The following is a 22,518-nucleotide window of genomic DNA, read 5'->3' on the forward strand; positions in this document are numbered from 1 at the left end:
AAAAGGTTTCTCACAGTCTGTCTCCTGCCCCACTCCACTCAGTATTATTTCACCCTTTGCCTACTCAGCTTCACCCACAGAAGCCTTCTTGCTCTTCCTAGAACATGTCAGATAGGATCCTTCCTAGGGCTTTTGCACCTTCTGGACCATTTTTCTCCCACTCCGTTCCCATCATTCCCTACTTTTCTGCTCTGGTTTATCTCTAATGCATATCACTTAGTTGTTTATTTGCTTACCGGCTGCCCTCTTCCACTAAAATGTATGTCCCATGATGGCAGGGCTTTTTATTTGTTTTGTAACTGCTGTATCCTAAGTATCTAGAACTGAATATTTGTTGAATGAATGAATGATGAATTGAGGGGAGAAGAGGTAGGCCTTGCATGCTGTGGGTAGCTAGCAGAGTTTATAGGAAGAATGAAGAGCTTTATTGTATCTGGTGAATCTGAGTGGATCAGTTAAGACAGTTTCTACTCCTTTAAGTCATAAATATAAATGTGTTAATTATAAATTGTTAAGTGTAAGAAAGAAAAGGGTGGAGTGAGAATTTATAATGGGGGGACTGATAAAGATTGGGGTAAAAGGAAGGCTTCTCTGAGAGAGCAACATATAAGCAGACAGCAAAAGCATATGTTGAAGTTAGGTAGGTGAAGAGTCCAGGGAAAGAATTTCATGCAGAGGGAACAGCTTATGCAAAGGCCCTGCAGCCAGAATGACCACGGAAAATTCCATGAACTGAAGAAGGTTAGGGTGATGGTATTGACGGGTGCAAGGGAACAAGCTAGATCATCCAGGCCACGCTAACCTGTATTAGAGTAAGTTTAAATAGCTGTCTTAATTACCAATCTAGAACTTTTCTCTAATTGAAGAATGAATGGTTTATACCTCTTAAAAGAATTTCCATCCCGAGTAAATAGTGTACGGGGATGGGATGGAGAAGGAAAGTTTTAGTTAAGACGAGAAGGCCTTTTCAGAATCCCTGAAAATATAACCTGAGCACCACTGTGCCCAGGGCTGGAAATTGGAGGTAGTTGTCCCTGGCTTATCTGTGTGGATAGTTTCCCTGGCTTATCTGTGTGGATGCTAGTTCGATTTTGTTAATTCATTCACTCATTCATTAAATTTATATTCATTTTATGCACGCAGTGCAGAACTGAAGGTCTCCCCACCAGGAAAATGTCACCGCTGGATTAGTATTTCAGGTTTTAATGTAGGTTGTCTGATGGATTTAATTGGCAGTCTGGTGGTCCAGATTGAAAAGTTCTGTGGTGCTAATATTCGCAAGATGCATTAATGTAGGTTTAGAAAGACCAGAGATGATTTGCCTTCAATTAAGGAAAATTGGAAGATTATATAAATATTATTTATTTTTATGCCTCCTCCTCCCCGCCCCCTCCCCCCTCTTTCTTCCACTTTTCTCTATCAGCCATTCTCTTTGGAGTTTGAAGACCAGAACCAAGAAAAGGAGAGCAACAGACAAATGAAGTGGTCCCCGGTCTGCTGCCCTGTGCTCTCAACAGTAAAAGGAAGGTTGGCCAAGAGTCGACGCTCTGGATGAAGAAGATAAGGCAGTGCTTCGGCTTCTTAGACACCAGGACCGGTAGGGCAGCTGAGAAGCGGGCCCAGCGCAAAGCGGCTGCGGGTCGCGGCGAGGCAGCCGCCGCCTGTTTCTGAACCCCATTCCGGTAGCACCCGTTTCCCACAAGGGAGGCAGCCTGCCTTCCCCGGACCCCGCCGCGAGGTGGAGGGGGACCCGCGGGGAGGGGGTCAGCGCAGGGACCCAGAGCCGGGCGACCCGCAGGTCCCGGCGGAAAGTTGGCAGCCACCGCCCCCCTCGCCCGCCTTCCTCCTGGACTCTCCACCCCTCTCCGGGCCACACGGCGGAGGCGGGGGGTTGGGGGAACTGGCCTCGTGTTTTGGAACAGCTGCAGCCGGCGTTGGGCCCGCCTGGAATGCGGGAACAGGCTGCACACCAGGACTTTTATGGAAACTTGCTGCTGGAGCCGGCGGCGGCCAGAGGGCTCGTAGCGGCTGGAGCGGCGGCGGCCGGAGCGCCAGGACCCCTGACCACACCCCGGCGCCCAGAGCCTGCCAGCGCGCACCCCGGACCTTCGCGTGTCGCCGGCTCGAGGCGGGTGAGAGGAGTCGGGGGGACGAGGGGAGGGGGCGGCCGAGACGGAGCCGTTGGCTCCCCTGGGGCGGCGGGGACGCGCGCCCCGGCTCCTGGCCCGGCTCCATCCAGCTGTGGCGACGCGCTGGTCTGCCGGCGCGAGCGAAACGGCCCTCGGAGCCGCTTCCGCGGGCTTGGCGGAGGGCGGACCGGGATCGGCCTGGCTGTCCCTCCATGGTCACCGGCCTCGGGCTCCCGGCCACGATTTCCTTGCCCGGCTCCGCAGCTTCAGCTCGGCTTGCGCCCTGTCTGTGCAGTTTCGGGAGCTTTCTCGGTCCTGCAGGTAGTGAGCCCTACGGCGGTGGAGCGGGTGCCGGTCCCCTTGCTCTGTCCCAGGGGTCCCGGCAGGTAAAGTGCCGTGTCGTCCCCCACCACGTGCCCCCGGCGCGGTCTCCGTCTCCGCCGGCAGTGCCTGTTGTTTTTAAGAGCAGTCATTCCTGATCGGTCCCTGTGGAGGCTGGGGACTGAAATGTGATTTAACAGCCCATCATCTGCCCCCTCCCTCCAGACTAGTTTTTAGTGATTCTAACCTATGTCGGATGTTGGGAGTTGTGCAACTAGAGCTGGAAGTTGGAGTGAATGATGTAGTCACCTCTCGAGACCTCCCTTCTCTGTATGCTTTTTGAAAACGCCGAGCCATTCCAACTGTTTGTAAACTCTGCAAAGCTCTACAAATGCTAAAAAATTATTGTTAATGGCGTTTATAAAGAAAATAACCTAGTTGAGAGGTTAGTTGATTATCGCAATGACTTCAAGATCTTCATTTCATATTTATTTAATTTAAGGTCCATAATGCGAACGAAGAGGTTGGAAGTGGGGGTGGGGTGAAGAGAGAGTGGGAGAGAGAGACAGAGAGGGAGGATAGAATGAGAACAAGATAAAAATAGCATAAGGATATGCCCTAACAAAATGTCTGTCCTTGGGCTGGAGGCAGGTAAAGAAAAGAAGTTAAGCCATAATAAGAAAGAAATTAGTTCCATGAGCAAAGCAACAGGAGCATCATTCACCAGCTTAATTTTGTTAATGAATTCATGTATGGGCCCATTGGCCTTCGAGTCACAACATAACTATGTGTTGGGTAGCATGATTATATAAACTTAGGTATTTATACCATCTTAGTCACCCGTCATTGAGTGAACCACATTATTCTCCGCCAATCCTTTTACAGGTTAAATTGTTGCCATAAGAAAACTCAGAATACACATAAGTCTCTGAAATTCTTTTGAGTTTTGAAGCCCGGTAGGGTGGAAAAGTGCATTATCAACCAAATTGAGGGACAGGGTTTTTTTTGAGGAGGTATATTTAGTATAAATGAACTTTGATTACTTAATGTAGTTAAGTCAGATTCTTTCTCACAGCTATTAGCCCCCTATTTTTGAAGATATTTTATATTCTGGATGGGAATACTTGAAAGAAAAATGTGGGCAATTCTGTATTTTGTCTGCCACGACTCCTTTAAAGAGCCCTAAGCAAAAACCACAACAAAATTCTTTTAAATCCAATTTACGTTGATACAGTATTGATGTAATTTCCATTTTCATGAAAGAGTCACACTTTTAAATCCATTTGAAGCTGAAATGTAGTGAATAGCAATTTTTCCTACTCATTGAAAATGGAATCTGTGCTATTTTTGAAAATTTGATATGTAAGACTGATCATTGTCAAAATGTATGTCATCTTGAGATGACTATATTTAGCATCAGCGAAGGAATGCATTATCTAGGTTTTTGAACAGTATTTCTCCCCTGAAATTACATTTGAGGTATTTGGGTTAGGGTTTCATTTGTGAACAGAATGAAAACTGGATATGTATATTTGGAAGAGATTAATTGGGAATTTAGATTGCTTAGAACCCAAGTGGCCTGAAATGAGATACTACTTCATTTAGGAAAAAAAAAAGAAAACCTACTGTTACCTTTGAAACACCCTAAAGGCAAATAAAAGTATTGTTTAAATAAAAATACATGCCTAAAAGAAAGAAAACAATGTAGTAAATGTAAAAAAGTATGTAACAGATGGGCAGATGTCTGAAAGATTTTATAGAAGAGAGGACTTAGTACATTGTATGTTTGTAGGCCACACACACAAAACATCTTAGTAGTCAACTTTATAATTAAGAAGGAGAATGACCTACAGCATTCTTAACAATTTCACATATCTCTGTTCTTATTTAATCTGTCTGTGGTCGAGATCACCTGTATAGTTTCTTTCATGTTCTCTTTCTTCTGGTTTTATAATTGCAAGATTACATATCTATATACACTTAGAGTTGTTATATTTTCTTTTTCTATTTACATGCTCAGTGCATAGTTTGGCTTGACTTAATGGTAGTATACTTTCCACACTCTAGGATGGGTGGATTTTTACCTAGAAATCCAACTTATTTATTTAACTTTCAATCAAATTTGTTTTTTATTATAAAGTTAATATAACCATATTATATTTATGGTTAAAAATTGTGGGGAACTGGAAAGGGGGCTCTCATCATCTGACACATAAATGGTTAGTATTTTGATATAGTTCCCTCTTTTCCCCATGCATAGGATGTTTTTTCTCTCATTGCCATATCTCAGGGAAAGTGCATATGTGAAAGCATCTGATACAGCATCTGCCATCTAGTAAGTGTTCAAGAGTTGGTTCTTTTTCTCCCTTCCCCTCTTTTTTTTTCTTTCTTCATCTCCTTTTTGTTCTCAGATTAGAAGACAGATAGTTTGGGGTCCGTAGGCCAGGTTTTGAGGTTGGTGAAATTTGACTTCCACCTTCCTTTCTGTGCCTCTTTACTGCCCTTTTCTCCCCTTTGATTCTGCCTCCCTCTTTCTGGCCAAAATAGGCCTCCCCTTTGTCTCTTTGCATTTTCTCAATGATGCTTGTTCATTTAGATCAAGGGCCACAAACTGGGAGCCAAAAAGCCACTTTCAGCCATAGACATGCTTAAAAATAGTATATTTTATATTACAATATGGATTTTCAGCCTCTCTTGAAAAATTGGAAGATCTTGGCAAAACTGGGTCCACATTTCTGCATAGCAAGAATATGCTGGAACTAAGTAGTGGCTCCCTCCTCAGATAGGGTACACACTCTTCTTTTGACATAGTTTCCACCATCCCTTACTGTTTGACAGTTAGTCATCTCTCATTTATATTACCTGTCAATTATACTACATAACATGAACTTACATTACCTGACTATAGTCACTTGAATATGCAGGCCCCTGATCTAAGTATCAATATTAGGGCAAGTCTGAAGCCATGATATGATGGGCAGTCTGCTGGACTTGGCATTAGGAACCTGGACGTTAAATGTTGAAGATATATTTTGGTTAGCAATCCTTCTCTTAAATAATCTGATCATGGGAATGGGGAGGAGAGGTTAACTTTCATTGACACTAATTGCTAGTGTCCATTGAGCTGAAAGGAACCACGTATTGAGAACTAAAAATATTTTAACTGGTGGGACTTTAGAAAGCATAGGGGAGATATCTCTGGGAAAGAAATCTTTCCTAGGAACTCTTAAATAATCCTACTCCTTCTCCATCTTAAGTGTTTAGGAGAGTTTTTGCGACCCTTAGACATTGGTCATCAAGTGGAGTTAACTACTATTCTTCCACCTCACTGTCCCACCCACTTGTTTGGGGCCAGCGGCCTGGGTCTTCCCATTCCCAGCTGTGTCCTTCATTGAAAGGCCATCTTCCACTTGAAGAGGGGATGAGGAGGCCCAGTCTCCTCCAGAAATTGCTTGGGAAGCCAACATCCTGAAAGCCCAATTTCTGGTTTTTCATGATATCTAGGTTAATAAGTAAACTCACTCCATTTTATTTTACTTTCTATAATTTTATTTATTTGTTTGTTCATTTGTTCATTCATTCCTGAATCCTCATCATCAGCCCTCCTTTTAGAGATATCATTCGTAAGTTTCATTTGGGCTGATTTTGGATCAGACAGTTTTCCTCCTCTTCGTTATTTGTTCACTAGCTCAAATATGAATCGAGTTTGTACTGTGTCCTAGTTGTTATATGAGACGCAAAAGATAAAGAACCAACTAGAGCACAGTTCTTACCTTTCAGGGACTCATAGTATGGTGAATGCTCTTTTGAAAACGTTACACACAGTCATATGAGTGCAAAGTATTATATATTAATACAGAAGCATGTCAAGACAGGTTGAAAATAAGATTCTTGGTTATAAGTGAGGAATTATATATTGGTAGGAGAAAAAACTCACTATTTTAAATAGGTAAAATAGGATCTAGTTTCATATTTTTGAGCTGTGATGAGGTTCATGATGTTTTGTAATATAATTTTTAGAGTATAAGGTTACAACCTTCATTAAATGTAATAAGGTTACATAATATTTAAGTTTCTATTTCTTGTACAAGTGCAAAATGATAAAAATTTAGGGGCTTCCCTGCTTGTGCAGTGGTTAAGAATTCGCCTGCCAATGCAGGGGACACGGGTTCGAGCCCTGGTCCGGGAAGATCCCACATGCCGTGGAGCAACTAAGCCTATGTGCCACAACTACTGAGCCTGCACTCTAGAGCACATGAGCCACAACTACTGAGCCCAAGCGCCGCATCTACTGAAGCCCACCCACGCGCTCTAGAGCCCGTGCTCCGCAGCAAGAGAAGCCACTGCAATGAGAAGCCTGCGCACTGCAACCAAGAGTAGCCCCCACTCGCCGCAACTAGAGAAAGCGCATACGTGCAGCAATGAAGACCCAGCACAGGCAAAAATAATAAATAAATTAAAATAAATCAAAAAATATTTAGGCTCACATTTTATGAAGCTCAAAATAATTTTGTTTGTTCCAAAGACTGTAAAGAGGTAGGTTTTAACATTTACTTCTAGTGTATAGGTAAGCGTTCTGTCTAAAACCTTCTTAAAAGCTGAGACAAAGAATTTACTTGAGTTTAATGAAATGCAGATTTAAAGCTGTCACTTTCTTGACAATTCTGTTCTCCTTGAGAAAAGAGATAATACATTAACACAATGAAATAGTTATTGTAAATGATAGCCAGCTATGATTTAAAATTCTTTTCTTGATTCCTGCCTTATTTGCTATCTTGAAATACTTTAATTGCATATCAAAAAAAGTCAAGTAAAGTAATTAAATTTAGAAAATTTAGAGGTCAAACATAGGTCCGATGAAATTCTAGAACAGGAACATTAGCATGCGTATTTTAAGACCGTCTGTTACACTTACTATTATATTCCTCTGTGAGACTTACGTATTGTTTCACAGCTTGAGCTTTATACCTTACTATTCAACCTGGAAACTGTAACAGCTCAAAAGTATACACTATTTTTGAAACATATTTTATCAGGTCATTAAGTCATTTTCAAAGACTTTCTGAAGGTTATCTCATTTATTGCTATGCCAGCTGATACCAATATTAGTATATTGTGTATGTATACATATATACAATTCATATATATATATTTCGTGTACTTTTAGGTAAAAATGGAGAATGACGGAGTGAAAGAGTAGTTGACTAGAAGTCAAGAAACTTGGAGTCTAGTTCCTTCTTCTGCTGCTGAATAGTTTGCAGCCTTGGATTGGTCACTGAATCTTTTTGAGCCTCCCATTTTTTCATATGGTAAATGAACGGGTTGGACTAAGTGATCTTTAAGGTCTTTAGCGAATGAGCTCTAAAAGTCCATAGTTCTTAGTACATGTATAACCAGACCCCAAATGTAATTCTGACGGGTAGTAAAACCTGTTCAAAACTGAACTCAATTTTTTATCCCTTAAACGTGCTTTTAATGGTAACCCTGTCCACCCGTTCACTCAAACTAAGAAACTTGAACTAATTCTTTTTTTTTTTTTAAGATTTATTATTTATTGATATATTTTGCTGCATCGGGTCCCAGCTGTGGCACGCAGATCTTCCTTGCGGCTCACGGGCTTCTCTCTAGTTGTGGTGTGTGGGTTTTCTCTCTCTGGTTGCAGTGTGGGCTCCAGAGCACATGGGCTCTGTAGTTTGTGGCACTCAGGCTCTAGTTGAGGCACACGAGCTCAGGAGTTGTGGCGCGCAGGCTTAGTTGCTCCACAGCATGTGGGATCTCGATTCCCTGACCAGGGATCGGATCCGTGTCCCCTGCACTGTAAGGCGGACTCCTTAACACCAGACCACAAGGGAAGTGCCTGAACTAATTCTTGACAGTATTCCTCTCCTCACCTCTACCCTCCAAATCTAATTGGTTAAAATTTTTGCAGTAATGCCCCCAGTACAACCCCCTTCCCTGGAGGAAGGGACTTTGTCTTTTTGTTCACCTTCATCTCTCCACAGCCTAGGATAGTCCCTGGTATGTAGTAGGAGCTTAATAAACACTTGTTAAATAAATGAATGAAAGGGTCACCATGTCATGTCAATTATACTTCTAAAATGTCTTTTCCAACGTTTCATTCCTAATGCTGCTATCTTAATTCAGGCCCTTATCTTCTGTTGCCAAGATCATTCTACTTGTCCTCCCTGTAGTCTTTCCCCATTTTATTCCAGTTTTCTACACTGCGTCTTTCTTTTTTCTTTCTAGAATACGTATCTTATTAAGTCACATTTCTACTTTAAAAAAATCCTTTGCTGGCTCCCCATTGACTATAGGATCAAGTCTAAACTGTTTCTAAATATGGCATTTAGGAATCTTCCTATTCTGTGCCCAGTCTGTCTCTCCAGTTTTACCATAGATTCTCTGGACAACTTATAGCTCCCCCAATTTGTACTGGGCTATCAGGCCTTGGTGTTTTTGTTCGTGTTGCTTCTTTTGCCTGGATGCCCTTACTTTTCTACATTGCGAAATCCTACTTGTCCTTCAGGGTCTAAATCAAATGTCACCATCTCTCTCTGTGTCATCTGCCCTCACCCCAGCCCCCTCCTTAACCCACCATAGTCTTTCCATGACTTTTCCATATTTCTGTAGCCCAGTATATCCTGCTGTTATAGCACTTATTACTTTGTTTTATAATTAGTTGTGGTCCCATCTCTTTTTCCTAACAAAGCTAATTGATTTCAAAGGCTGTCACCTACATTTTGTATACCATCACCAGGCATAATGTCTGGTACACAGTAGATTCTCCTCACAGAAATACTGTGTTTGTAAATACAGACCTAATCTGTCCAGTTTGAAAAAAAATGCATTCTTGATAAATCATGGACAGGCTATAGTAATATTGCAGTATTCCCTCTGAAACCTATGATGGGTACTTGTCTTCATTTAAGAAGACATTGAATGCTTAATATGCTGGAATGGCATTATTAAATCCCTTCATCATACTTTTATTATGACCAAGCTTTTGTTGATGAACCACATGTTCAACCTTATCCTTTGGTCAGTGTTTTGTCTTATTCTTGATAACAATTCAACTGGCTTGCTTGACATCTTAGACACTTAGAAAAGTACAGTGAGGCCTAATTGTTGTGTTGCTGCTGCCCCTTTAAGGTGGCTAAAGACATTACATCTGCCTGCCCAAACAGGAAAAGTTACTTAATACTAGATTAAGAAAAGTGTGTGAGATTCCAGATATAAATCCTTTGGCATTTATGTTACTGAGTATAGGAATTAAGTTGTTAAACTAAGCCTCATTTGGTGTTCTAAAATACAGTAAGGGAGTGCTCAGTCTACTACTTTATTTTTAGAATTAGAACTGACATGATTTGATAGAATGTTCTTTCCTATAATTCAGGAAATCACAAAATGTGGTTTTAGAATCCTTGGGAGTCCCCAAGACCCTTCAAGGACCCATGAGGTCCTTCCTTTTCTAACAACATATCTGTATGAGGCCATGTTTTCTTTATATACTTCAGTCAAAACAACGTATCATGATAGTTTGAATGCAGAAACAGATATGAGAATATACCTGTCTTTTATTAAGCCAGATATTAAAGAGATATGCAAAAATGTAAAACAATGTCACTTTTCTAATTACTTTTATTTTGGAAAGTAGTTTTTTTCATAAAATGTGTTTATGTATAATGGGCTTGTTATTTCAAATGACTTAATAAGTATATATTTGGAAATTCTGTTTTATGTTCAATACATTATATATCTATAGATATAATCTATATAAACAAAAGCTTTCTGGGCTCCTCAGTAATAGGCTCAGGGGGCTTCCCTGGTGGCGCGGTGGTTGAGGGTCCGCCTGCCGATGCGGGGGGCGCAGGTTCGTGACCCGGTCCGGGAGGACCTGCGTGCCGCGGAGCGGCTGGACCCGTGAGCTGTGGCCGCTGGGCCTGCGCGTCCGGAGCCTGTGCTCCACGACGGGAGAGGCCGCGGCAGTGAGAGGCCCGCGTACCGCAAAAAAAAAAAAAAAAATAATAATAATAAATAACAGGCTCAGATATTATGCCTTTTTATACTTTCTTGGTAATTATCTTTCATCCCATGTGGTCTATGAGCTCCATGAAAAGACATTTTATTCTATATTCATCTTTGTATATGTAGTGCCTTATACTGTCTAGCACGTTGTAGAAAGATGTTTAATAAATGTTTCTTGAATTAATTAATAAATACATATTTATTCATTTTAGCAAATTTCTTCATTTCCCATTTATTCTTAGTTCTATCATACTCATCACCTCTGACTTTGAGAAATAACATTCAAACCACCTAGTATATGGTACATAATAGGGATTCAGTTGTTATTTTCCACCCTTCTCCTTAATTAGTATAGAGACACCAGGTCTTTCCTCTAATGTACTGTAACTTTAAAAAAATTCTTACTTTTTTTTTAACATCTTTATTGGAGTATAATTGCTTTACAATGGTGTGTTAGTTTCTGCTGTATAACAAAGTGAATCAGCTGTACGTATACATATATCCCCACATCCCCTCCCTCTTGCGTCTCCCTCCCTCCAACCCTCCCTATCCCACCCCTCTAGGTGGTCACAGAGCACCAAGCTGATCTCCCTGTGCTATGCGGCTGCTTCCCACTAGCTATCTGTTTTACATTTGGTAGTGTATATATGTCCATGCCACTCTCTCACTTCGTCCCAGCTTACCCTTCCCCCTCCCCATGTCCTCAAGTCCATTCTCTACATCTGCGTCTTTATTCCTGTCCTGCCCCTAGAAAAAAATTCTTACATTTTATTGATATATGTAACTTCATTTCATTAATGACTTCACCAAATGAGAACTTGCCAATTTTCTTTGAGTGGTTACTTTAAAGTCTTCCCAAGAGAGAATAAAAGGCGAGAGTTACGGGGTTTGATCCTGGGCATAATTCTGAGGGCTAGGAGGAGGTCCTGCGCAGTGCCTAGAATGTGGTGGGTGCCATTGCAGTAGGGCTTAAAGCGTCTGTAAAGTGCTGTGCACTGTGCTGAAATAGGCATTGGGCAGGCTGTAAGAAAGAGACTTTGCATTGTTGAAGACAATGGAAAAAGCCGATAATTGTTGAAGCTTTGTGGTGGGTGTATGGGGGTCTATGATATGAGTTGCTCTAATTTTATATATGTGTGAGATAATAAAAAATTAAAGAAGATAGATTAGACTGATACATCTAAGATGTTTAGTATAAAATATTTAAATTTATGCCAGATACATCTAGCAACTAGAAAATCTAATATATCTAGAAAATCTAAACACATTTTGAGATGTCAGAGACTGAAGGGAAAAAAATCCAAGCTTAGGTTGAAGTGCAGAAAATCACCATTTCTATTTATTGTTAGTTTGGGAAAATACTTCATTGGGAAAGAAGTGGCTTAAGAATTGTCTTGGAGATGGAAACAGGCATTGAATGTATTTGTAGAGGTGGGAGGTTGAAGGAATGGAAGAAGACAAGGTAAATCAGAGAGGCTAAGGGAACCTGCAAAAGGGCCTAACAAGCCCAGGTAAGAATTTCGGCTCTGGTGCATGATGCACTGTGCAGTTTATATCCTCAGAGCTGAGTGATAGACCAGAGTTAAGGAGCACAGAGCAGTAGAGAAGGCAGTAGCCGAGTTGATGAAGGTAGAAAGAATGGCAAGCTATTACCTTATTAGAAATCAAAAGAATCATGGCTAGAAGTTACTCTGGAACTTTTAAAACCTCATTTTAGGGACTTCCCTGGCAGTCCAGTGGTTAAGACTCCACACTTCCACTGCAGAGTTGCAGCTTCGATCCCTGGTGTTGGGGAGCTAAGATCCCCCATGCCACGTGGTGAGGCAAAAAAAAGAAAAAAAAGAAAGAAAGAAAAAGAAAACCTCATTTTACTAATATGTAATGTGTACTTAAAATCATTATTCTGATTTGCACATGAAGCAACGAACAAAGGATTAATCTCCAAAATATACATGCAGCTCAATATCAAAAAAACAATCAACCCAATCCAAAAATGGGCAGAAGACCTAATAGACATTTCTCCAAAGAGGATATACAGATCGCCAACAAACACATGAAAGGATGCTCAACATCACTAATCATTAGAGAAATGCAAATCAAAACTACAATGAGGTATCACCTCACACCAGTCAGAATGGCCATCATCAAAAAATCTACAAACAATAAATGCTGGAGAGGGTGTGGAGAAAAGGGAATCCTCCTGCATTGCTGGTAGGAATGTAAATTGATACAGTCACTATGGAGAACAGTATGGAGGTTCCTTAAAAAACTAAAAAAAGAATTACCATATGACCCAGCAATTCTACTACTGGGCATATACCCTGAGAAAACCATAATTCAAAAAGATACAAGTACCACAGTGTTCATTGCAGCACTATTTACAATAGCCAGGACGTGGAAGCGACCTAAATGTCCATCGACAGATGAATGGATAAAGAAGATGTGGCACATATATACAATGGAATATTAGCCATAAAAAGGAAGGAAATTGAGTTATTTGTAGTGAGTTGGATGGACCTAGAGTCTGTCATACAGAGTGAAGTAAGTCAAAAAAACAAATACTGTATGCTAACACATACATGGTATCTGGAAAAATGGTACTGATGGACCTAGTGTCAGGGCAGGAATAAAGACACAGACATGGAGAACGGACTTGAGGACACAGTGGGGAAAGGGGAGGCTGGGACGAAGTGAGAGAGTAGCACTGACATATATACACTACCAAATGTAAAATAGATAGCTAGTGGGAAGCAGCCACATAGCACAGGGACATCAGCTGGTGCTTTGTGATGACCTAGAGGGGTGGGGTAGGGAGGGTGGGAGGGAAGTCCAAGAGGGAGGGGATATATGTATATGTATAGCTGATTCACTCTTGTACAGCAGAAGCTAACACAACATTGTAAAGTAATTATGCTCCAATAAAGAAGTATAAAAAAAATCATTATTCTGATAATATGTACCAGTTAAGAACTTTGAAGAGACTGCATTAAAAAAGCTTTCCTATAGCAACTGAGGTAACTTTATGTACTCACCACATTGGATTCTGGTACCTATTGAAAAGTTTTAATAATTCAGAAATGTTTATCAGCATTCTGAAAGAGAGAAAACTATTAAAGTGAATACTTTGAATTTTATACTTCTCATTTTGTAAGTTTATTAATCAAAATAATGATCCATATGAATAATAAATATATATGAGTATTTCTAGTAAGGATTATTATGTGAAATTGAAGGAGGGCCTGGGACCTCTGTGCTAAATAAAGCAGCAAATTCCACATGAGTTTGTAGACTAGTAGGTGAAATGTTGACTAATAATATATGTAAAAAGCATGAAAGTGGGAGGAGTTGATAAAATGATCAAAGATTGAATGGGTATTTGGAATTTGAGAATCTGTTTCCAAAACATTAATTTGAAAATCTTTTGTTAAGTGTTCGATAGCGTATTTTAAAATGTAGTATTGACAGTTTATTAAGGGAATAAAAGTTGAGTCAGAGGAATGGAATCTTTTAGAGTTCCTGGTTTTGATGATTACTACATGGATATTGAAAACCTTTCCATGATGGATTTTGGGATTTATTTTAAATTATAATTTATTATTTAACAAGCATGGAGCTAGGCACTAGAAAGGAACCAATCCTCTGTATTGTGGGAAAGGAGCATAAAGTCTACCAGATGTACAGATGAAAGTCTGGGTGGAATTAAGAGTATTGCAGAATGTAGACTGAGAATGGAAGTCATTGACCTTAGGCATCTAATGGGAAGTTTGGGGTATGGTGTGTGCTGGTTTTCAATTCTGTGTCAAGTACGGTTGATGTTAGAACCATACCGGTGTCTACAGATAGCAAGGCAGACTGAACCATTAAAAATCCTGTTCCAAGGCTTTTGTTCAGAGTTTTGGCCAAGAGACTGTTAATAACCTGAGAATAGGGAGAGCACCTGTCTATTCAGTGCTGCATTTCTCAATGTCTGGCAGAATGCCTGGCACATAATAGATGCTTAATAAATATTTTTGTAATGAACGGTGTGTTCTATTTATATTATAGTCCGGCATAATGATAATCATAGAGTCATACATTATATCCCAACAATCCTTAACTGTTTATAAAGTGCTTCCTCTTGAAGTTGGCAGGATTTACTTATTCAGTAAACAATTATTATATATGTCTTCGATGTACCAGGCACATGCTAAATACTATGGATACAATGGTGTATAAAATACAGTCTCTACTCTCAGAAAGCTTACTTTCTGATAGAGGAGGTGGTCAAGAAAGTCCTTTATTACCATACATTGTGGTAAATGCCACAGTTAGGGTAAGCATGGGGGTGCTACAGAAACACACACAGGAAAAGCACCTAACCCAGTCTCGTGGAGGCAAGGAAGGCTTCCTGGAGAAAAGTGACAGTTTATCTAAGAACTAAAGGATGAGTAGGAGTTAGCTAAGAGAATAAGAGAATGAGAAGAACATCAAGCTGGGGGAGCTAGCTGTGTGAAGGCTCAGGTGTGCCAGTATTTCAGTATGGGTGATGGAGGGAGGTATGGAGAGAGATGAGACCAGAGAGGTAATTTAAACGACCAAAGTGTATTAACTCACTGAAGAAAAAGTGTAGAGTCAGAAGAAAAGGGCAAAGACTGAAACGAGGGGGCAGACAACACTGACGAAGTGTAGAGAGGCAAAGAAGCCCTCAGAGGAGCAGAGAAGGAATGGTCAGAGACATGAACAGGGAGAAAAATGGTGTCATGAGCCAAGTGAAGGCTCATGAGAAGGATTTCAAGAATGAAGGAGTGGGACTTCCCTGGTGGTCCAGTGGTAAAGAATCTGCCTTCCAATGCAGGGGGACGTGGGTTCGATCCCTGACCCCTGGTCGGGGAACTAAGATCCCACGTGCCACGGGGCAACTAAGCCCACATGCCACAACTACTGAGCTTGCACACCTCAGTGAGAGAGCCCACGTGCCACAAACTACAGAGCCCATGCGCTCCGGAGCCCACGCACCACAACTAGAGAGAGAAAAACCTGTTCACCACAACAAAGAGCCTGCATCGCAACGAAAGATCCCGCACGCTGCAACGAAGACCCCGCATACCGCAACTAAGACCTGACGCAGCCAAAAGAAGATAAATAAATATTTAAAAAATAGAATGGGGCTTCCCTGGTGGTGCAATGCTTAAGAATCCGCCTGCCAATGCAGGGGACGTGGGTTTGAGCCCTGGTCCGGGAAGATCCCACATGCCACAGAGCAACTCATGTGCGCCACAACTACTGAGCCTGCGGTGTGGAGCCCGCGAGCCATAACTGCTGAGCCCGCCAGCCACAACTGCTGAGCTCACCAGCCACAACTACTGAAGCCTGCTCACCTGGAACCCGTGCTCCGCAACAAGAGAAGCCACCGCAGTGAGAAGCCCGCGCACCACAACGAAGAGTAGCCCCCGCTCGCCACAACTAGGGAAAGCCTGTGCGCAGCAATGAAGACCCAACACAGACATAAATAAATAAATAAATAAATAAATAAATAAATAAATAAATTTGGTTTAAAAAAAAGAATGAAGGAGTGACTGAGAGTGTCAGATGTAGCAAAGAGGTTCAGAAGGCAGGAACTGTCCATTTTATTTGACAATATGAGAAAAGTATTATTATGCCTAATTTACATGTAAAACTGAAGTTCACAGAAGTTAACTGGCTTGCCCAGGACCATACATCTAATAAATGACCTCATCCAAGTTTTCTGGCTCTAACTCCAGTACTTCTTCCATAGTCATTGTCTTTTGTTTTTGTTTTTGTTTTGGCCATGCTGCACGGCTTACGGGATCTTAGTTCCCTGACCAGGGATCGAACCCGGGCTCAGGTCAGTGAAAGCGCCAAGTTCTAACCACTGGACAGCCAGGGAATTCCTACCATCATTGTCTTATTGTGTTAGAAACGTCAACAATTAACTGAGAAAGTATCAGGATATATTTATAATTCTAAATTCTACAAAGGTCCTTAAGCAGCAAAAGTTCTAGGAGAATATTTTGGAAGATTTCAAATTATATTTGTATGAATCTTTTATCAAATTTAAAAATACACAGGTTTGTACATTTTTGTATAAGAGGAGTTACGAAAAGTTATGACAAGATCAAACCTGTATATGTCATTTGTTCTGAAATTTTACTTTCATAATACACATTCCACCACCTGTAATTATGATCATTTATTGATACATATTGAGCAGCTTAGTCCACGGCATGGTCCCTAGTTGGCTGATAGAAGAGAAGGAGGTAGTTTGGGCAGAGTTGAAGGTGACGGTGCCCTTCTGGCAGGAAGGGCATAAGTATTTAGGACATTGTGGAGTTAGGATGGAGAGAGGGTACTAGGAGGCAGAAAGGAGAGGATTTAAGGAAACTGAAACATTTTCAGCTGCAGTTTAGAGTGCATTATGGCTCCATTCCTTGACTAAAGTTCACCGTCTATGACTCCCTTTCACAGGAATTTCTTCTATGGGTTTATGGTTTAGTGTTGAGATTCACTAAAATGTGTGACATTCAACTAATTTTTAAACGCTTCACAGAGTCTTTGTCATGACTTTGTTGAAGTCAATTAATACTTTAAAAAGCCTTCATAAAACCAAAATTCTCACAGTCACTAAACAAATAAAAGTGAATTTGGTTACCCTAGGAGTACATTGTTAAATAATGTTCTGTTACATTAGCGATTCAGAAGCCTTTTGTACTCTCGGCAATTTAGCAGAATGATGAGATATATCATTGTGTTTCTTAATCAAGAGAATAACATACATGTGAATATTGTTACTGGATTCTTCACTGTCATTAGTTACAGCAATAGGAGGGCTGCTTGCATGTTGCTGACTTAGGCACTTTAAAAATCAGAGACTAAACAGTCCCTAACTTTATCATACATGAATGAGTTTACTAAATGAATTCTAAACCACAGCCAGCTGAGAGAGCAGCATTTCATTCAATACCTGGGAATCCTTTAATAACCTCACTGTGTGTTTTGCTTAACTCCAAGTAATTCTAAGAGAATAACTGCTAGCATGTATCCCTTTAAAAGGAAATAAACTACTTAAATAAAAACTCTGTGCTGCTCACATAAGGCAAAATACCTGCTTCTCACTTACCCAGCACCATGTTCTGCTGCCAGTTGCCATCTAAATATTAAAAATTCACTAAATGTAGCGAATACTGTTAGTAATGTCTTTTTAGCTTCCAACATGTTTCTACTGCTCAGAATTGTGGTTCTCAGATAATTGGATTAAAGGCTATGTTGATTACATAAGAAGGTAAAAGCTTATAAGCTGGCTGGTATTCCCATACAAAACAATTGTGCTGCTTTCTTGGCATCAGCATAATACAGTGGGGAAGAATGCAGACTCAGTAGTCACACTGCCTGTTTCTATCCTATGTCCACCACTCATTAGTTGTGTGGTCTTTGACAAGTTACTTGACTTTTCAGAGACTCAGTTTGTATCAATTTCCATAAGACTTCAAATCCTATTACATAAACTCCGAGACATTGTTCTCATATTAATATTTTAAGAAATTTTAAATTACTGAGCTTGGAAAGGTTTTTGAGAGAGGGTTTTATGATAGTATTTACCTTAAAGGGTTATTGTGGGAAATAAATGAAATAATGCTTATTAACCAGCTGGCACATTAACCTAGCACATAGTAAAGGCTCAATAAATACTAGCTAGGATTGTTATCATCATAAATTATTCATATTGTGATCAAAGGAACTATTAGTGAGATAGTGGGTTTAGATAAGGCAATACATCAATGACTGTGTCACAGAGTTCTTTCCTGTGAAGCTAATAAACCAAATGTAGTCAAATTTATACCTTTAACCTGGTTTAGCACAGAAGGACAACTGAGTTAGCAATGGAAACACGCTGTTGTTCTACCAGGCAGAGTCATGCCTTTTAAAAATTATCTATAAATCCTACAAATATTTATCTGTTGATTTTGAATTTTCTTCTTCAACATAAAACTATGCAAGAGATATGGGTCCTATGGGTTTTCAATCTACACCTTAAAAGACGGTCTTACGATGCAAAAAGCTAATAAACTTATTTTGCTACAATTTTTTTATCCTCAAAATGCAGAACAGAGCGAACTCTTGGCAAAGAATAACTTGCTTGTACTTTAACCAAAAACGTTAAAGTTAGTACTATTCAAATTTTCACAGACTTTCAAAAAGAGAGCTCAGAATACTGAAATGACATTTTAAAAATTTTTTTCAAAAATATTTATTTACTTGGCTGTGCCAGGTCTTAGTTGCGGCACATGGGATATTCGTTGCCACGTGCAGGATCTTCCTTGCGGTATGCGGGATCTTTTTTAGTTGTGGGTTGCGGGATCTTTAATTGCGGCATGCAAACTCTTAGTTGCGGCATGTGGGATCTAGTTCCCTGACCAGGGATCAAACCCAGGCCCCCTGCATTGGGAGTGCAGAGTCTTAGCCTCTGGACCACCAGGGAAGTCCCTGAAATAACATTTAAAAAACCATTTTAAGTGGTTTTGCTCATACTAAATTTTAAAAAATCAATCTCATTTTATTCTGAATCTATAAATAAGTCAAGATATAATTTGAAGATTTTTAAAAAATTAGATGACGAGGGCTAGCTGATCCACGTATTCTCCAGGATTACTCTTGACAGGCTAATTCTTCACTGTCACCAAGCCACACAATTTTCTTTTATTTCACCAGGAAAAAAAGGCTTCCTGAAATTCCCTCTGGCCAATTAATTCAGCTAAAATTATCAGTCCCTATAATCCCATGTGAGATGATCAAATTTTCATCATACCCTGTGGTATTACTCTTTTAAATTGCACAAATAATATGTTAATGTGCTCACTAGCAGGGGAAATGTTGGTTTTTACTGAAAAGGGTAAATTGTGGTGAGGGAGACTGAGTAATGAAATTAATCAAACTTATTGATACCCACTAATGGTAGGTATTATTCTTGAGATATCTAATCCTAACTAGGAAGCAGCAGAGTTGGAATTTAGATTTAGGTCTGATTATCAAATTGTAGTAATCAAAGTGTGTGGTGATGAGGGCTTGTATTAGTATGGGGGCAGTGAAAATAGTCAAGTAATATATAACAGCAAATTTGAAAATAACATTCACAAATCATGACAATCTATTAAAATTTAGGAGATATAGAAGAAGAATGAAAGCTTGAGAAGCTATGAGAATGAAGACTAGGTTTTATTAGTTATACAAGAAGAAATATCTTATAGGTAACTCTAGATATGATACAGTGGCTCAGGTAAGACAACAGAACTAGAGCTGCTTGTTATTTTTATCTCAGGCACATAGATTACTCAAACCTTGGTTAATGATACTCTCATTCATGCATGACCTCCTTTTATTAGGTAATTATTGTTAATAATGTAATAAGCACCCACAGACCCACTAAACAACCAAAGTTAGGATTTGTTAATAATTACATGGAATCTTGTCCAACCCACTCCTATCATATTGTCTCCTCCTACAAAGAAAACTTTGGCCCTAGATGCCTTCACTGGGAAGTTCTTGCAAACATTTAAGGAAAAAATAATACCAAGCCTGCATGAACTCTTACAGAAAACTAGAGAAGAGGAAATACTTCCCAACTCATTCTATGAGAACAGTATTACTCTGTTAACAAAAGCAGACATTACAAGAAAATAAAACTGCAGACTAATATGCCTTATAAACATGGATGCACAAGTGCTTAACAAAATTTTATCAAATTGAATTATCAGTATGTTGAAAGAATAATGCATCATGACTAAATGAAATTTATCCTGGGAATATAAAGTCTATTTAAGGGACTTCCCTGGTGGTGCAGTGGTTAAGACTCTGCACTCCCAATGCAAGGGACCCAGGTTCGATCCCTGGTTGGGGAACTAGATCCCACATGCCTGCTGCAACTAAGAGTTCACGTGCCACAGTTAAGGAGCTGGCGAGCCGCAACTGAGGAGCCTGCAAGCTGCAACTAAGTAGCCCACTGGCCGCAAGTAAGGAACCTGAGAGCCTCAACTAAGGAGCACGCCTGCTGCAACTAAGATAAATTAATTAATATTTAATTAATTAATTAAATTAATATATATAATCGGGCACAACCAAATTAATAAATTAATAAATAAAATAACAACAATAATAATAAATAAACTTACATTAAAAAATGAAGTCTATTTAACATTTGAAAATTAACGTAATTCACCATAATGAAAATTAAAATCATATGATTACTTCATAGACATAGAAAAGGCATTAAATTAAATACAACATCCGTTCCTGAAATTACTCCACCACGATAGGAATAGAAAAGAACTTCATCTGAAATAGGGCATGTAAGAAAAATCTATAGTTAAAAATCAGGGCTTCCCTGGTGGCGCAGGGGTTGAGAGTCCGCCTGCCGATGCAGGGGACGTGGGTTTGTGCCCCGGTCCGGGAAGATCCCACATGCCGCGGAGCAGCTGGGCCCGTGAGCCATGGCCGCTGAGCCTGCGCGTCCGGAGCCTGTGCTCTGCAACGGGAGAGGCCACAACAGTGAGAGGCCCGTGTACCGCAAAAAAAAAATCATACTTAATGGTAAAAGACAGAACATTTTCCCCCTAAGATCAGGAACAAGGCAAAAATGTCTGTCCTCACTACTTCTTTTTCTTCTTCTTCTTCTTTTAAAATGTTGGACTATAGTTGATTTATAATTTTGTGTTAGTTTCAGGTGTACAGCAAAGTGATTCAGTTGTACATATACATACCTCTAATCTTTTTCAAATTCTTTTCCCATTTAGGTTATTACAGAATATTGAGCAGAGTTCCCTGTGCTATACAGTAGGTCCTTGTTGGTTCCTTTCACTGCTTCTATTTCACATTGTACTGGAGAGTCTAGCTCTCCAGTACAATCAGGCCAGAAAAAGAAATAAAAGACATCCAGATTGGAAAGTAAAAGAACTGTGTTCACAGATGATATAATCGTCTATGTGGAAAATCTGATGGAATCTACAATAAAGTAATAAATTACATCAGCAGGGTAACAGGATATAGGATCAGAATACAAACATAAGTTCTGGACTTCCCTGGTGGCGCAGTTGTTAAGAATCCACCTGACAATACAGGGGACACAGGTTCGATCCCTGGTCTGGGAAGATCCCACATACCGCGGAGCAACTAAGCCCGCGCACCACAACTACTGAAGCCCACGCACCTAGAGCCCATGCTCCGCAACAAGAGAAGCCACTGCAGTGAGAAGCCTGCGCACCACAACAAAGAGTAGCCTCTGCTCGCTGCGAATAGAGAAATTCTTCCGTGCGCAGCAATGAAAACCCAACACAGCCCCCCCCCCAAAAAAAGTTGTATTTCTATATACTAGCAACATACAATCATCAATTGAAATGTAAAAAACAGCATTTACAGTAGCATCAATAAACATGAAATTATTTAGAGATAAATCTCATAGAAGATGTGGAAGACGTGCACAGTGAAAACTATAAAACATGTCTGAGAAAAAATTGTAGAAGATGTAACTAACTGAATCAAGAGATATACTGTGTTCATAGATCAAAAGACTCAACATTATTAAGATGTGAATTCTCCTCAAATCCATCTACAGTTTTCAACACAATCCCAATGAATATCACAGCAGGCGTTTTTACAGAAATTGACAATCTGATTCTAAAATTTGTATGTGAATACAAAGGACTTAGAATAGCCAAAACGAGTTTGAAAAAGAAGGGTCAGGGTTACACTACCCTTTTCTTTTTCTTTTATTTTTATTTTTTTATTTTTTTTGGCCGTGCCGCACGGCTTGCAGTATCTTAGTTCCCTGACCAGGGATCGAACCCAAGCCCCAGCAGTGGAAGCATGGAGCCCTAACCACTGGACCACCAGGGAATTCGCTACACCACCTTTTTCATATCTCATTATATAGTACACTAACCCGGGACTTCCCTGGTGGTCCAGTGGTTAGGACTCCACGCTCCCAATGCAGGGGCCACAGGTTCGATCCCTGGTCGGGAACTAAGATCCTACATGCCCCATGGCATGACCAAGG

General features: G+C 40.2%; 1 protein-coding gene across 5 annotated transcripts in view; it reads left to right on the forward strand.

Annotated features, from left to right (window-relative positions):
• The first annotated feature begins 1,926 nt into the window (after positions 1-1,926).
• NEXN (nexilin F-actin binding protein) overlaps positions 1,927-22,518 on the forward strand; it is a 57,957-nt gene continuing 37,365 nt past the window's right edge. For 3 of the 5 annotated variants that reach the window (XM_027114137.1, XM_027114139.1, XM_027114138.1), the window contains exon 1: positions 1,927-2,128. In XM_027114137.1, coding sequence (XP_026969938.1) covers positions 1,950-2,128 — 179 coding nt within the window. In that variant the 5' untranslated portion in view covers positions 1,927-1,949. Of the gene's footprint in view, positions 2,133-4,766; positions 4,786-22,518 lie in introns of those variants that run through there. The other 2 variants (XM_027114140.1, XM_027114141.1) reach the window with 2 other exon arrangements.

This window comes from Aethalodelphis obliquidens, unplaced genomic scaffold, assembly GCF_003676395.1.
Source record: "Aethalodelphis obliquidens isolate GAN/ISIS:26980383/991018 unplaced genomic scaffold, ASM367639v1 scaffold13, whole genome shotgun sequence".
In the NCBI taxonomy this organism is placed as follows: Eukaryota; Metazoa; Chordata; class Mammalia; order Artiodactyla; family Delphinidae; genus Aethalodelphis; species Aethalodelphis obliquidens.